This window comes from Euprymna scolopes, chromosome 42 (genome assembly GCF_053919585.1).
Source record: "Euprymna scolopes isolate OS-2025 chromosome 42, ASM5391958v1, whole genome shotgun sequence".
In the NCBI taxonomy this organism is placed as follows: domain Eukaryota; kingdom Metazoa; phylum Mollusca; class Cephalopoda; order Sepiida; family Sepiolidae; genus Euprymna; species Euprymna scolopes.
Genome location: NC_136523.1, coordinates 4,245,001 through 4,261,711, shown reverse-complemented (window position 1 = coordinate 4,261,711; position 16,711 = coordinate 4,245,001). Strand labels below are relative to the sequence as shown.

The window sequence follows — 16,711 nt, the reverse complement described above, 5'->3', positions numbered from 1 at the left end:
TCCAACTTTCTTTCTGTCTTCTTCTTAGTTTCCAACTCTGTATCTTTCTGCATCTCTTTCTGTCTCTATTTTAAGCTGTTCAACTCTCTCTCCCCCTCTCTTATCCCCCTTCTAGTCTTTCTCTCCTCTTCTGTTTCTTATTCCAACCCTCTCTCTCCATCTTTTCATGCAACCCCCTCTCTCTCTCTCTCTCTCTCTCTCTCTCTCTCACACACACACACACTTCTACTGCTGTACAAATAAAAAAAAATGCATGCAAGCAAAACTATTTGCAACATATTTCTACCAACACCTCCCCTCCCCCAAACAATCAGCCTTCTCCCACCCACCTTCCTGCAAACAACCAGCCTGCCAACACCCACCTTCCCGTGAACAACCAGTCACATCTGCCGACCGATTCCTCTGCAGATTTCAAGCACCAATCATTTTCGCTTATCAGAACGCTTATTTTTTTTTTAAATGTTTTCCCTCAAATCTATAAGCACTTCCTGTTTATTGTAGAATTGGCAAACATCTTCTTCGAGAAGCCAAACGTGACTTTGGCCTCCAGAGCACCCAGATTTCTTATTGACTTATTTTTTATTTCCTAATCGTTATCTCTGTTTTGGTCAGTTCATGATCTGTTGGTACATCTGGAGAGTTAGACCAATACAAATCATTTATCTTCCAGCGTTTTCTTATATAAATAGAGATGTTTGTCTGTCTGTCTGTCACATTTTTTGTAATTCAATCGTTAAATTACTTGGATTTTCAGACTATTCTCATCTTGAGTGTTGCACAACGTTTCGGTCAGTGTAATCTCCGACCTTCTTCAGGTCTATAAGTATCAAACTCGGGAATGTTTCTATCAAACTTGGGTATGTTTCTATCGAACTCTGGAATATGCACAGAATTTCGAATGGAACCTTTTATTTACTTCATGGGGGTAGCATGCTCTTATTCCATCAACCATGACTGGATAGGGGTCCTATGTAATTTGCGATTTTAGTTTTCGGTCGGTCACTGAGAATTCTTCAACCTTCAAGAGAATATCACTTTTACAAAGTACTCCAATCATTGACCCATGGGTGCTGGTTGGCGGAATGAGAGCATGCTATCACCGTGAAGTAAATAAAGGGTTTCATTCAAAATTCTGTCTAGCTTCCCAAGTTTGACAGAAATATTCCCAAGTTCAACAAGATACCACTGAAGAAGGTCGGAGGTTACATCAACCGAAATGTTGTAAAAATGACGCTCAAGATGAGAACAGTAGTCTGAAAAATCCAAGTGATACAAACAACATTGCTGTTATGGACTTTTGGCGCAGTCATTCTTCGCTCTGGTTGTTCCCATACAGTTTGTGGCAAAACTTGATACAAATGTTATGTTGACAATTTATATTAATTGATGCAGGACGTTTAGATTTGGTAATCGTAGCGATTTGGCACCTCTCTATGATGTCATGTTACTCAGAGGAAAAAGAGTGGATTTTAGTATTGATCCATATTTGGAGTTTGGCACCTCTTTATGATGTCATGTTACTCAGAAGAAAAAGAGTGGATTTTAGTATTGATCCATATTTGGAGTTTGGCACCTCTCTATGATGTCATGTTACTCAGAGAAAAAAGAGTGGATTTTAGTATTGATCCATATTTGGAGTTTGGCACCTCTCTATGATGTCATGTTACTCAGAAGAAAAAGAGTGGATTTTAGTATTGATCCATATTTGGAGTTTGGCACCTCTCTATGATGTCATGTTACTCAGAGGAAAAAGAGTGGATTTTAGTATTGATCCATATTTGGAGTTTGGCACCTCTCTACGATGTCATGTTACTCAGAGGAAAAAGAGTGGATTTTAGTATTGATCCATATTTGGAGTATTCCAACTACTGTTCTCATCTTGAGTGTTATTTTCTCAACGTTTCCATCAACGTAACCTCTGATCTTCTACAGGTGTATCTTGTCAAACTCGTATCAAACTTGGGAATCTTCATGGAATTTCAAACAAAACCCTTTATCTCATCAACAGGGTTAATCTGTTCTCGTTCTGTCAGTCATGACTGAGTAAAAATCTTAAATAATTTGCAGTTGTGTTGGTTATTACTGTGTTCGTTACAACTCTACTTTCAACCGAGTCGTTGTTTGTTTCGTTCACCACACTCTTTTCTTCTACATCTTCTTTTACACACGTCCGTTCGCTTGAGTGACTAAAAGTCGTCTCTCCTCCTGCTTTCCTTTCCTTGTTATTTATGGAACCAGGGTACGAGATTCTCCGAGATTCCCCCGAGATTTTTTTCCCCATAAAAGCCTGCGAGCGCCATCTTGATTCTCAATTTGTGCTCTGCAGGCACAAACACACAGTCGCTTTAACGGTAAGCCACTTCTTTCTCCACAATTATATCAACTGAAACACTGTGAGAATAACTCTTTAGACGAGAACAGTAGTCCGAAGAATCCATATAATAAAAATAATTCAGAATTTAGAAACAATATCAGTGCTCGTGTTGTTCCTGTATGGAAATGAAACCTGGCCAGTGAGGGTTGGGGACAGGAGTTGCATGGAGAGAAATGATATGAGAGTAATACAATTATTGTGGGTCTTAAAGACATTCTAAGTTCCGATAACCTTGTAGCTGTTGTGCATGATGTTAAAGGTGAGGATATTTCCATGCAGTTACCCACGTTTGATTGAATACAGATCGGAAGCTTCCAATAGTTGTTCATATAATATTCCCTGGAATCTGTAGGGAAAATTGTGGAAACCAAGAAATGGGATTACTGTTAAAGTGTCTGCATATCATGTGGAATCAAGCTGCCTGTTGGTGAGGGAAAGAATCAAGATGGCGGCGCCTACAACTTTTATGACTAATGATCTCGCAATGTGATGCAAAATCTTGCTGCTTGACTGCATAAAAGTAGGCTACTATGGAAACTAACTAAATCGCTGTACAGTCTAAAACAAAGTGCTGAAAATTGGAATTTAACACTCCATAATTATTTAATAGAACAAGAATTCAAGTAATGTCCCATAGACGCGTGCATGTATACCAAAGATATCGGTAATAAATTGTTGATTTTGGTTTTTTGGGTTGATGATATATTACTCGTCTCAAATTGTGACAACACTTAACAGGTTATAGGCCCAGTAAATATGAATGCTTTACGTCAAATTAATGGTTGAATATCATTAAATTTGTGCTCATTTTTGCATTAAATATTAATCCTTATTAATCCCTAAGTGTGAATCAAACGGTATCCGTAATACACAGACAGACTGTTGTTGCGTGTTATTGTAATTTTGCTTTCTTTCCCGTTTTTGTTCTATCATTCTTGTGTTGCATAATCCATAAATCATCCATGTTGCTAGTCTATGAACTCGCTATGGCGATTAAACAGAAAAGAGGAAAAGAGGAAATGAACTTGCGTGTCATGATTTCTATATAGGCGATCATGTGGCTAAATCAACCAAGTGTTTCCACTTTCTCCGTCATTGTGTTATCGTAATTTAAAACAGTAATACATTATTACGATTGGAGTCATGTTATCTATTTTTCTGGAACGCCACGTATTAAAAATAAAACAACCTCCAAAGAGACCAGACATGGAGTGAAAAAACTTACATCAAATCTGTTACTAATTTTGCTGGAAAAATGGTTAGATTGTTCTAATGCTTCATAAAATATTCCTGATGCAGTCTTCTATTTACATATGGCAACGGTGTGAAGAGGCATAGTAATAAGCACCCACGGTTGGCATGTACTCACTGCAGGGAAGCACTGGCACTCAAACCTGGAGCCGTTCCGATACAAGAATAATGCAAGTATGCACATTTAGGCACTGTTGGTTATCCAAAATGGCAGCATAAAAAAAAAAAACAGATGTTTTGTTCAACAGGAGAGTTTTTCGTTTTTGGACATTGCCTTGTTTGCATGTGAGTTTATCGTCTGTTGAGAAAGGAAAAAGAAAATGACAGCTGCTGCTGCTGCTGCTTAGGTAAATAAATGAAAATTCCAACGTTGGAGGAAAGAAAGAAAGACGAAATAATTTGACTTGTGTATGCGTTTTGTTCTTAATTCCAAAGAATTTACATGACTGAAATAGGAATTCATTCCCCAAATATATCGTATGGTCACAAAAAAAAAAAAAAACTATAGACACTCTTTCATTACATAAGAGCCAGATTTGTCCTAAGATGGCGTGCTGTTGTCATGTCTGGGGATGTGATACTTGTAACACTGTTTCCTTATTGTGACAAAGTCCACTTTCAAATCTGGTGGGGGATTATCTCTTCTTGTCCCTACAGCCTTTTCCATGCGGAAGAGATGTTACTAGCTTATCTACACTATCATTTTGTTTATGGTAGTTACTCGACTGAGCTCTAAGGCCTGGACCCGTCCCCCTAGAAAAAAAAAACATTAACAGCTGAAACTCATCTATCTACGGTCAAAACAAAAAACTTTCCTTCTCCACCACCACCACCATCAACAACAACAACAACAACAACAACAACCACAATAACCACAACAACAGCAGGGAAAATTAATTTTACCTATCCTGGGACGGGTATCCATATTATATTTCCCCTTGTCTGTCTCTGTTCGTCTGTTCCGCTTTTTCTCAGAAACAACTGATTTAGATGAATTTTTTTTTTTTTTTATTTGCGAACTGTTATCCTCATCTTCACAGTAGTTTTTTCACAACGTTTTGATCAACTCATCCTCTGGCGTACACGTCATGAAAAACATAATATGAAGATGAGAATAACAGTTCACAAATGAATAAATATACAAATGACTCATCTCAAAGGATTCCCATAATAAAATAATATAGATTAAATTTTGTATGAACCTTTATTATAAGGTGCAGTGGACTAAGTATTATGGTATCCCTTCAATTAACAGTTAGGATGAATAGAGATTAGTCATCACAACACCACATTTACTCTGGAAGCTTTCTCAGGAACTATTAAACGATCTGGTTGAAATTTTGTATGGACCTTTGTTATAATAAGGTGCAGTGAACTAAGTATTACGGATACCGTTTGATTCACACTTAGGGATTAATAAGGATTAATATTAAATGCAAAAATGAGCACAAATTTAATGATATTCAACCATTAATTTGACGTAAAGCAGTCATTATTTACTGGACCCATAACCTGTTAAGTGTTGTCACAATTTGAGATGAGTAATATATCGTCAACCCAAAAAACCAAAATCAACAATTTATTACCGATATTTTTGGTATACATGCACGCGTCTATGGGACATTACTTGAATTCTTGTTCTATTAAATAATTATGGAGTGTTAAATTCCAATTTTCAGCACTTTGTTTTAGACTGTACAGCGATTTAGTTAGTTTCCATACAAAGTTTTTATTTTTCATTTTAAATTCCTCTGGAGGGTAAATATAAATCTCAAAGTCAGTCGGAGCATATAAATAAGCATTTTTGACATCCATTTGATGTATTTTTAAATTGTATTGAACGGCAAATTACAATAAAATTCTGATTGTCGTTAAATTTGTTGCTGAAAATGTGGCAAAATATTCAACTCCAGAAATTTGTGAAAAACCTTTTGCAACAAATCTTGCTTTAAAAGTTTCACTGCCAGAGACTGTGATTTTTTTTTTTTAGAAAACCCAGTGAGAAGAAATCATATTTTTATCCTTTGGTTTCGCCACCATTACATGTGTATTATTTTCAAATAAAGCTTTCAATTCGGATTTCATAGCTTTTTTGCACTCTTGAAACTTTTCGATATAACTTTTGTTCGTTTTTAATGGGTCCAAAAGTCTAGTTTTTCTTAATGTTCGTACGAGTTCCATAATGTTTATTGCATGATTGATGAAACAAAAAGGTTCAATTTGAACGCTTGTATAGATAACTGAGTTTAACATAAAAATTTCCAAGTTTGTAAAAAATTTCACCTAAAAATGGTCAAGGGCTACATCAGCTGAAGTGTTGTGAGAATAGTAGTCCAAAATAATACAAATTATCAACCCTCATCTCTAAAATTCTGAATTTGATATTAAAAAAAATGAATGCCTTAAATTCACAGGAAAAAAACAGCAAAACATGTTTTTTTTTTAAAACTTTGAATTGACAGATAAAACTGTTTTTAGAAATGTGTTTTTTTTTTTTTTTTACACAGGTAACACCACATTATCAAGGCCAAGAGGCCACTCAAGGATAAGGGTTAAAGAGTGTACAGTAGAAATTGGACAATATAATAATCATTAGTAATGAAGATTCGGTAAATTTGGTAACTTATATGGAACGGCTCATCAAGAACTTATTTACGTTAGACTTGAAGACAACCATATTGTAGTCAGCCGGAAAGCAGGAAAACGGAAGACAATTCCACAGGCGTATGCAAAAATGTTTCTTTAAAAGAAGGAAGAAGAATATGATTCAATTTCTTTTTTTTTTTTTTTTTTTTTTTTTTTTTTTAAAGTTGAAACATTTCTTATTAATTTTGGACGATACGTAGCAGGTTCATCTTCGGAGAGCCCCTCCCCCCCAAAAAAAAAGGATAGAAAGAAATCGGATTATGTTTTTCTTCCTTCTTTTAATACAACATGTTCTAAAAACAATTTTATCTGTTTATTCGGTTTTTAAATTCCTAATGATCCTTCCAAGAGGTTTAATACCAATTTTTATAGATGTTTATTTTATTTTCCTTGCAGAACTCTCCTTGGCTGTGAAGAGCTCCAAAATTATGACCGGGTCAGAGTGTTTCTGGACGAAGATTTTACCGCTGCCGATAAATTTACAGTAAGATCATTTTGTCCCAAGTTTGTTTGTGTTTATTTTATTTCATTATTAGCGGGGGTACCTGGCGTTGCCCGAGTGTTTGTTTCCGGGACGGGGGGGGGGGAGTTTTAAAAAATGTTATGGTAGGTAAGTAGGAAGGATCAAACCCGGAGTCATGAGTAAAAGTAGGAAAATAAAGTGTGAAAAAAAAAAAAAAAAAACATCTGCAACGTTAACAGTTCGGCCACCAAGAAAAGTCCATTCCAGTTGTTTAGGAAAAAAACAAACAAAAAAAAACGACTACGGTAGGTCGGCGCGAACGTGAAAATATAATGTGAATTGTCCAGCACGCTAACCACTACGCCACAGAGCACTGCAGCTTAGTTTAGTGATTTTAAATAACTTCACATGAAAGAACTACGAAGCCAAACCGGTGTTCTTTTCTCAACTGTTCCTTGGGAACGATCCCCAAACGGTGTTAAGTGGTGGCAGGGGGAGGAGGAATTTATTAGAGAGAAAATATTTTACCACTTCCATTGATCTTAACCGATTTTGGCCGTGACTTCTCAGCAGAAAAAGTATAGAAATCTAAGATTATCGAGGAATTTGAGAAATAATAAGCCTATAACACACCTCAGATATTGTTCTGCCGTTTGTGCATATTATATTTGCATGAAATATCTTGATTTTTAATCCTATTAATGTCAAAATCCGACGGGAAAAAATGAGTTCATTTTATTTATATGGAGAAGAGAAGAGAAGATAGAAGAAGAAGATAGATAGATAGATAGAGAATAGAGAAGAGATTATCTATTTCATAAGAGACATGAAACCATATTTCCCTTTCAAGCAAAACTGTAGAAATTAATTTTTTAGGGATTGTCTACATTAATTGTTGTGCCAAAGAACTGTCAAAATGATCCAAGTTGCTCCACCCTAAAAATTTAATAAAATGAAACTTGAATAAATAAATTATCATCATGCTAGCAGGCCGCCTGGGGTTGCCCGGTCGTAAAATATACATAAATATTATATTTTAATTAATGCAGAGTTCTTATTTATTATAAACAGAAATACTGTAGGTATTAAACATAACATTAAATTCCTTTAAAAAAAATTAAGTAAAAAAAAAAAAAAAAAAAATGGAAAGAGACATGTGGATGTGAGTATTATGTTTTTTTCTAAACAGTTCACTTCTTGTAAGTTAAAAAAAAAATACTCGAGCTGAGATCGAAACCAAAACCTAAAGATAGTGAGTCAAGTACGATAGTCATTAGTCCAGCTTGCCACGATCTTTAAAAAGTGTTCCGGGCCTTGATAAGTGGTGACCACCGTGTAAAAAATATATATATATATATATATATATATATATATATATTCAAACCTAGCGACAGAAGCCATCTCTGGCCTCATTAGTGAGGACCGTATCCATTTGGTTACCGTTAACTGTGGGAAATAATGGTGAAATTTAAACATTTTTTATTTTTAAATGTTCATTACGTCAGTCAGAGTGATCTAATCATTATATGATGATCTATGCATAAGAGCTTTACCCTTATCCTTGAGTGGCCTCTGGGCCTTGATAATGTGGTGATGCCTTTGTAAAAAAAAAAAAAAAAAAAAAAAAGAGCTAAATTGACCGACTTAATTCAAGTGAAAGTGCTCAATGATCAGAAACGAGTTTCCTAAAGAGGCTGTTATAATTATTTACTATAATAAAGAAATACCTACAGACACTAGTGTTTCATCGTTTTGGGAATCTTCAGTGCACAGTGTCACAACACCAGTTAATAGATTCAAATTAACAACAGAAGCCATCTCTGGCTTGATTAGCAAAGACTGTATCCATTCGGCTACCATGAACCGTGTGAAATAACGTTGAAATTTAAACATTTTATTTTTAAATGTTTTTTACGTCAGTCAGCGTGATCTAATCATTATATGATGATCAGTACATAATATATATATATATATATATATATATATATATATTATAATTTAAAGTTTTTATATTCAAATTTCATTCAGAAAAAATATGATTTTTAAAACAAAAAGTCATTGTTTGGACAAAGAATACAATATTTATATTAATTTCCTTAATCCATGGATTTCCGACGTAGGCTCATCACCTCAGAGGAAAAGTCATTAACAAAATATTAATTTTAGTTTAATATAATTTTGCTATTTACCACATACACAGAAAATATATTTTAAAGATTAAATATCTTTTTTGGAACATAGAGAATACACACACACACACACACACACACATATATATATATATATATATATATATATGAAATAAAATGGAGGTAGAAGGACCTGGATACTCAACGTTTCGCCCGATTTATGCGGGCTTCTTCAAGAAGGACGGTCATTGATGGTCTTGAAGAAGCCTGCATAAATCGGGCGAAACGTTGAGTATCCAGGTCCTTCTACCTCCATTTTATTTCATATCGTCGGATTTAATCCAGCTCAACAATCATATATATATATATATATATATATATATATATATATATATATATATATGTTTTTGGGGAAAACTATGTTTCTGCAATTATATTTCACCGTTTATTTATATGAATCCTTTTATTTATGAAGCTCGATATATGTTAATTTTAATTACAGAACATATACTAATAAATGACAAAACAGCTTTATTCCAAATTCCAAGATGTTATCTTACCATTTATTTCTCTCAACATGCCAAAAAGGCCACTTTTGACAGCCCCTGTTTCGTAGCGTAGAAACAATCATAAAATTATGTTAATTTTGAATATTTCTTGCACTGACTCTTCAGAAAAGTCAGAACTTTTTAACTTTAAAAAAAAAAAAAGAAATCGCATTATCACATAAATCAAAACACACACACACACACACACATATATATAAACTAAAAGATGGTCACACACTTTTTGATGACACTTATTTTTAAAGTAAAATTTAACTGGGAAATTTGAAAACTTTGAAGTGTCGAATATAATAATAAAATCATTTTTATTTACTGATTTTTTTTGTAAGTCCGATATTTCGCTAATACATAGCCTCATCAGGGTAGAAAGTCCGGTCCATGAATTTTTTTATTGAAACATGTTTGATTAGAGACCAAAGAAATTTACTCTTTTTATTATTTTTTTGATAGCCCAGAACTGTTTCGATAAAAATGCTTACCTCACTGAAATAGTATCAGGAAAGACATCTGCCCATAAAAATATGGCATCAATTAAAGAAATGACTTCCAAAGCAAATTGGTCATTGAGTTGAATAAAAGAGGGATAAATAAAGACAGAGATAGGTTACTTTTTATGTCAATTTCTAAAACCCATCCACCACACATTAGCATGTAAAGCCAACATTAAACCGAATATTATTAGTTTTATGATATTGCTGAACTATTCATATAAAATCATAGAATTATGTCAGCGATTTAATTTTTCATATTTAAATTTTTATTACCATTTCTGACAAGCTAAAGGAAAAAAATCACCCAACATTGACGTTTTATTTCATAGGAATGAAAGATTTCTTTCCAAATTCATTTCAGGTAACGGGGTAAGTTAGACTGACTTATTTGCTTTTTTGCATCCCATAAACACTTGAAATGTTTGCGTCGATATAATGACCTGTTCGATCCTAGGTATCCATACTCCCAGGCATAACCTCCTCTTTTGAAAAGAAGGATTTGTTTATTGCCGGTCGACTTAGGTGCGCCCCCTAAGGAATCCTGATGGTTCTTAACCTCGTCAGATTTTGACATTTCTGTTGATGTTTATGATCTAAGGGAGATAACTCAGAATTTTTTGTTTAAGTTAAATGAGGACTTTTTAAAAATTTATTTTATCAAATTGCAACAAAAAATAAAATTTAGAAAAAAAAATTGTTTCAATTAGGGTTTAAATCGGAAGAAACAAAAGGAACAGCTTTCAATCGACACCGGTAGACCTGAATCATCACACAAACCTGCCATCTGTAAACAAACATTTTTTCACCTTCTTTTCTGTTAATTATTGTAAAAGATTTTTTTACATTTTATTTGTTTTTATTTTTAACCCTTAAAATGAAATAGCAATATTGTGTAAATTATCTAGTTTTTTTATTAAATAATCTAGTTTTTTTATTAAATAATTAAATGCAAAGAAATAAAACAGTTTTTAAATATTCATTGTTTAATGTTTATGTAGAATGTGATGTAGAAATCAAATAATATATTGTTTGTTTTTTAGTGAAAACAAAAAATGAAACAAATGAATCAATCATATACATTTATTTACGTGACGTCAAAATGGTGTAATTTTACAAGCTATTCTTTTTAGTCATGCAAAGACAACCTGAACTGCATATTTGCCTAAAATGTTTCTTCAAAGTCAACAAGAGATTAGACCATTCCTGTAATGATCTGGTTCCTGTTAATTTTGCAGTGGGAGTTAAGTTTTGTGCAGTTCTAGGAGGTTAGGTTCACCCTCCCAGATCTCACCTTCCCTCTTTTAAGAAAAGGTTAGTTTATTTTAATAGTTTGAGTTTGATAGGGCTGCCGAGGCACTTTTTGCAAATCAGAGTGCACCTCTCGTGTGGGTGCTGACTTCTCAATCCCACTTTCCGACCCTGGTGTTTAAATTCTTGCAGTGGGAGAGATTTAAACAAAATCGATATATTTTGACAATCGGATATTTTCATTTACACATACCTAAAAGAAAAAAAAAGTCATTTTCCCCCCCAACTTTATACGTCATCTAACAATTTCCAGAGTAGAAATTTCGTACTAATCAAATACACCAGCACACACACAACAGCAGTCACCCATTTCGAAAGGGAGCGATAATAATAATAATAATAATAATAATAATAATAATAATAATAATAATAATAATAATCATCTTGAATTTAAAAACATTTCATTAATTGTTAAACATTTTCTCCACATTAAAAAACGACCCTGGTGTCTAACTCTGTCCCGTGGGGAGGCATTGTAAATAGGAACATCCGATATGTTGTAGTCATTTGCAATCGACGATTGCGAGTTATCTCCCTTCATCATTGGAATTTAGTATTTAGCCCGTATTTAGTCCACATGCAGAGTGCCTTCTATGTGTGGAACTAATTCTATTTTGAAGGAATTAATCAATTTTACACACATTAAATTTATTTCACCTCTTGCTGCAGTACGAAGTGGTTAAATACCTCCTCCAAATGTACTAAATGGAACTAAATGGAAATAAATAAATAAAATAGTTAAAATGGGAGATAATTCATATAGTGGTGTGAGCAGAATTCTCTCCCTTAACTACAGCAAATTCATTTATCGTTTTTAGTTATACTATGAATTTTTTTTTTTTTTTTTTCCCGTTATCGCCAAATTAAGTCTGAGGGGTTACTTTTACAGTACATACACACGGATGAATAACGTATTTTATATTTTTAAATGGTTAATCATAGGTATAGACCGCTTCATACGCTTTAAAAAAAAATAGACCATTTCATAGGCTTAAAAAAAATTTCAGCAAAAACCTAACAGCCAGCCGTGGTTCTCTCCAGAATGTGCTGCTGCCATTACACACTGAATTCCCTTTTTCCATTGCTTCCAACGTAACAGATATACTGAGATTAAAGCCGCTTTCAGGACTGTCAGCAACCACTGTTAAAAAGTAATAAAGAACGCAAGAGAGATGTATGCTCAGTCTGTCAAATCCAAAGTAGCTGAGCAGCAGCTTGGTTTCCACCAGTTTTGGCAAATAGCAAACAGGGTTCTGAACATAAGTGTGTGCTCTATTCCAACCATCATCAATGCATCTGAAGTAATCTCGTCAGCATTGAGCAAAGCCAAACTCTTTGCCAAGAACTTTGCAGCTAATTCTACCCTATGCGATCCCGTATTTCCTCCTGTATGATGTTGCCAAACTAATCAAGAACCTTGATTCCAGTAAAGCAACTGGCCCTAATGGCATTCCAATTATAGTGCTGAAAAAGCTTCAATCAAAACTAGTTCCCATACTTACGAAGCTGTTTAAGCATGGTCTTAAGGAGAATTGCTTCCCAACACCCCGAAAAACCTCATCAATATGCCTCCTATTTAAAAATTCAGATGATCGGTCATCTTCCTCTCAGTACAGACCAATAAGTCTCCTGTGTGTTGAGTAAGTTGCTGTAATCTGTATTAAATAGAGAAGTAGTCAACCACCTCGGCAAAAATAACCTCCTTAGTGACATGCAATATGGTTTCCATTCTGCTAGATCAACAGCAAATATGCTAATGGTTATATTGCATAGGATTAGTGAATCTTTTGACAGAGGCTTCCTTTCTAAGGCAATTGCTCTTGACATATCAAAGGCCTTTAATAGAGTATGGCATAAAGATCTACTCCACAACATCTCCAGCTACGGTATAGCTGGAAATGTCTTCTCAATTATTAAATCATTTGTATCTGACAGATTCATAAGAGTAGTAGTTGATGGGCAGAAATCAGAAGCTCACAGTATTATTGCTGGAGTTCCTCAGGGGTCCATCCTGGGCCCAACTCTCTTTCTGATCTACATCAATGATCTCCCAAATCACATCCTAAGATCATTCATAGACATTTGTGCTGACGAACTACCATCTATGGCAACACTTCAAAGGCCATAAATGACTAAGTTCTCTCTGATTCTCTCTCCTCTGATCTTGGTCATGTGGTACAATGGGGATAGAGGTGGCTGGTTAATTTTAATGCATCATCAATACTCTGATCCCCGTCTGGCATCAATTGAAATGAATGGCTCTCGTCTTGGGGAGGTTCCATGTTTTGACAAGCTTCTGGGTCTGACCTTTACTCCTGATCTAAAATGGAACATGTATATCAAATCCATTGCTAAGCTTGCTGGAAAAATGGTGGAATCATTCTACTGCTCCAGTAGATATCCCATTATTGATATAAAAGCCAGGTGCGTCCAAGGATAGAGTACTGTTGCCACATCTGGGCAGGAGCTGCTAGAAGCAGCTTATCCTGCCTTGACAGAGTTTAAAATAGACTTTGTAAATAAAATATGTATATATCAACATATAATCTCTTCCATGCAACCTCTGCTTAATCATTATAAAGTGCTCATCTGAGCTTCGATCTATGCCCCTCCCCATCACCAAACTTTCATGAAAACACTCGTCTAGCTGAAACCACTATTAATAATTTCCCCCACTCTTTATCTGTGCCTAAACCTAAACGTAGATTCCATGAACAAAGCTTCTTTTTTAGAACTGCACGAATGTGGAATTGTCTTCCGTTTTTCCTGCTTTCCAGCTGAATAAATATGGTCTATTTTAAGGATTCCATAATTAAATAACATATACAATATGGCCGTCTTCAAGTCCAATGTAAATAAGTTTTTTTTTTTTTTTTTTTTTTTTTTTTTTTTTTTTTTTTACACAGAGATCACCACTTATCAAGGCCCGGAAGCCACTCAGGGATAAGGGTTATTGCAAGTACATTACGTTAGGAGATTTGATGAAGTGTTTACTTAAGGGGGCCGGTTCATTAGGAATTTGTTAACATTAGACTTGAAGACATCCAAGTTGTAGTCAGGAGGGAAGCAGGCAGACGGAGCAGTTCTTGCTGAGCCGTCCTCTTAAGTAATTGCATTTACCAAATTTCCAGTACTAACGGTTACTATGATATTGTCCCATTGACTACTGTACACTCATCAATCCTTATCCTCGAGTGACCTCTGGTCCTTGATAAGTGGTGACTTCTATGTAAAAAAAAAAAGAGCAAATAGAAAATTTATGTAAATTTATCGTTTAAAATAATATGTTGATATTTTATTTTAAAAATCGAGTAGTAATATTAATTTTCGATACCCATAACAAGAAAATACAAGTAAAAACTAATAAAATGAAATTAATTCATCGTAATTTTATTCTTTATTAAAGAAAAATAATCGGGGTTATTCAATATATAAACATTCTTTATTTCACACTGAATAAAACAGACGAAATTTGATTTGAATGTCACAAAATAACTAAAACATGAGAAATTAACAATGGCATCGTAGATATACAAAACACAGGGTTTTTTTTCTTAATTACATTTTCACCCCAAAACAAGGCACAGTGCCACTTTGATGTAGAGGGCTACAATCAGGGACATGCTTAGCCTTTTGGTCAAGATCAAAGTGTAGTATCTGTTCTTCAAATACTGCACTTCCATTTCTTGTTCTCTTTCGGTGGAGGAGCAGTCCTTCACGACTGAGACAAATTTTTTATTTTTGTACCTTTTCTCCACGTTAAACAACGATCCTGGTGTCTAATTCTGTCCCGTGGGGAGACATTGTAAATAAGTACAATCAGAGATAAAAGTTGCAAGGATACTATGTAGGGAGTTGAGCAGCAAGATGTCTGTTCACATTACACTTGAACTTCTGCATGTCAGTACAGTTGGGAAAGCAGGAACCCAAAAGGAAGTTCTAAAGTCTAGAAGTTCTTGGGAAGAAACTATTAGATGAGAAGGCTAGGGATCTCTACTGTGTAGGGGTGGAACTTTGCTGCTTATTGGTTTTGTCGGGGCAAATTACAACAAGAGGGTGCGAGGGCTTGTTTGTTAGAGCTTCCAACATTAAAATACTTGTAAAACAGGCAGAGGGATGCAACATTTCGTCGATGGGACAGAGGTTGAAACTTAGATGACAGTTTAGGACCTATTAGATTGGCCACTCTCTTTTGATGAACCCTGTCCAGGAGTGAGAGACCAGCAGCAGATGCACCAGCCCAAATGTGACAGCAATACTCCATACACAGGCATTCGCCTTGTAGAGATACAGGAGATACTTTCAAGCGTAAGTAACTTTCGAACATGGTAGAGAGAGAGAGCCCACTTTCTTTGCAGCAGCCTTGGCAATGCCCTCGCTGTATCTGCGCCAACTCTTGTTCCCTGTGAACATTAAACCAAGGAGTTTGAATGATGTACTTTCAGGTAATGTATCTTTAGCCATAGCTGTTCGTGGTTTAGAAGGTTTCTTGTAATTATTAAAGGAAACTAGCTAAGTCTTGGTAGCATTGGACATTACCATCCATTTTTGATCCAATTTCACTATGGACAAGGTTTCCTCTAGGGATATGGGTTCATTCGTTTTCCCCTTATGTCTGTTATAGATCATGGTGTCATCAGCAAATATACCCATCTCAGAGTCTACTTTATCAGGGAGGTTTCTTGTAATTATTAAAGGAAACGAGCTTAGTCTTTGCAGCGTTAAACATTACCATCCATTTTTTATCCAATTCCACTATGGATGAGGTTTCCTCTAGGGTTTCCGCCATTGCCTTGGATATTTTCCCCTCGTGCCTGTTATAGAGCGTGGTGTCATCAGCAAATATACCCATCTCAGAGTCTACTTTATCAGGGAGGTGATTTATGAATATCAGAAATAATAAAGATCCAAGGATCGACCCTTAAAACATTAAAAATATAGGGAAAAAAAAAATATGTAGAACAAATATATATGATATCTTTTTAGATCTTTTGTTCAATCATCATTCAAGTTAAATATAACAGTAAAAATCTTACATTTGGTTTGAAATGATATGGAAAAGTAATATATAGAAAGGATACCCAGAAAAAAAAACATATTTCAAGCAGACAACACCTGAAACTATTAACTTCCGGTTTGATATATATATTTCATTGACAGAATTTTCTTTAATATTAATTTTCAATATCATAATTTGTAGCCCGCAAAAATTAATATTTAAATTATTTTATTGAATTTCTCCGTGCACAGAGAAATTTAATTAACTCTTAAAATTATAATTGTTTCGGTTACTTGGTTTAGAAATTATATTTTTGTTCTGACAAAAGAAATGAGTAAAGCTACGGTTTTTATCGATGAAGTGTGAAGAGATTACTGCGTTATTGGACTTCTGTCGAAAAAATTATTCGCGTTCGATTTCTAAACATATTTTCTAATTATGCAGTATTCAAAAAATGGCATCGATTTAAAAATAATACTTTTTA

The 16,711-nt window shown here is 34.6% G+C and overlaps 1 protein-coding gene across 4 annotated transcripts in view; it reads left to right on the top strand.

Annotated features, from left to right (window-relative positions):
• LOC145266913 (inositol polyphosphate-5-phosphatase A-like) overlaps positions 1 to 16,711 on the top strand; it is a 729,402-nt gene that overhangs the window by 388,840 nt on the left and 323,851 nt on the right. For all 4 annotated transcript variants that reach the window (XM_080122706.1, XM_080122705.1, XM_080122704.1 and 1 more), the window contains one exon: positions 6,668 to 6,755. In XM_080122706.1, the coding sequence (XP_079978832.1) occupies positions 6,668 to 6,755 (88 nt within the window). The remainder of the gene's footprint in view (positions 1 to 6,667; positions 6,756 to 16,711) is intronic.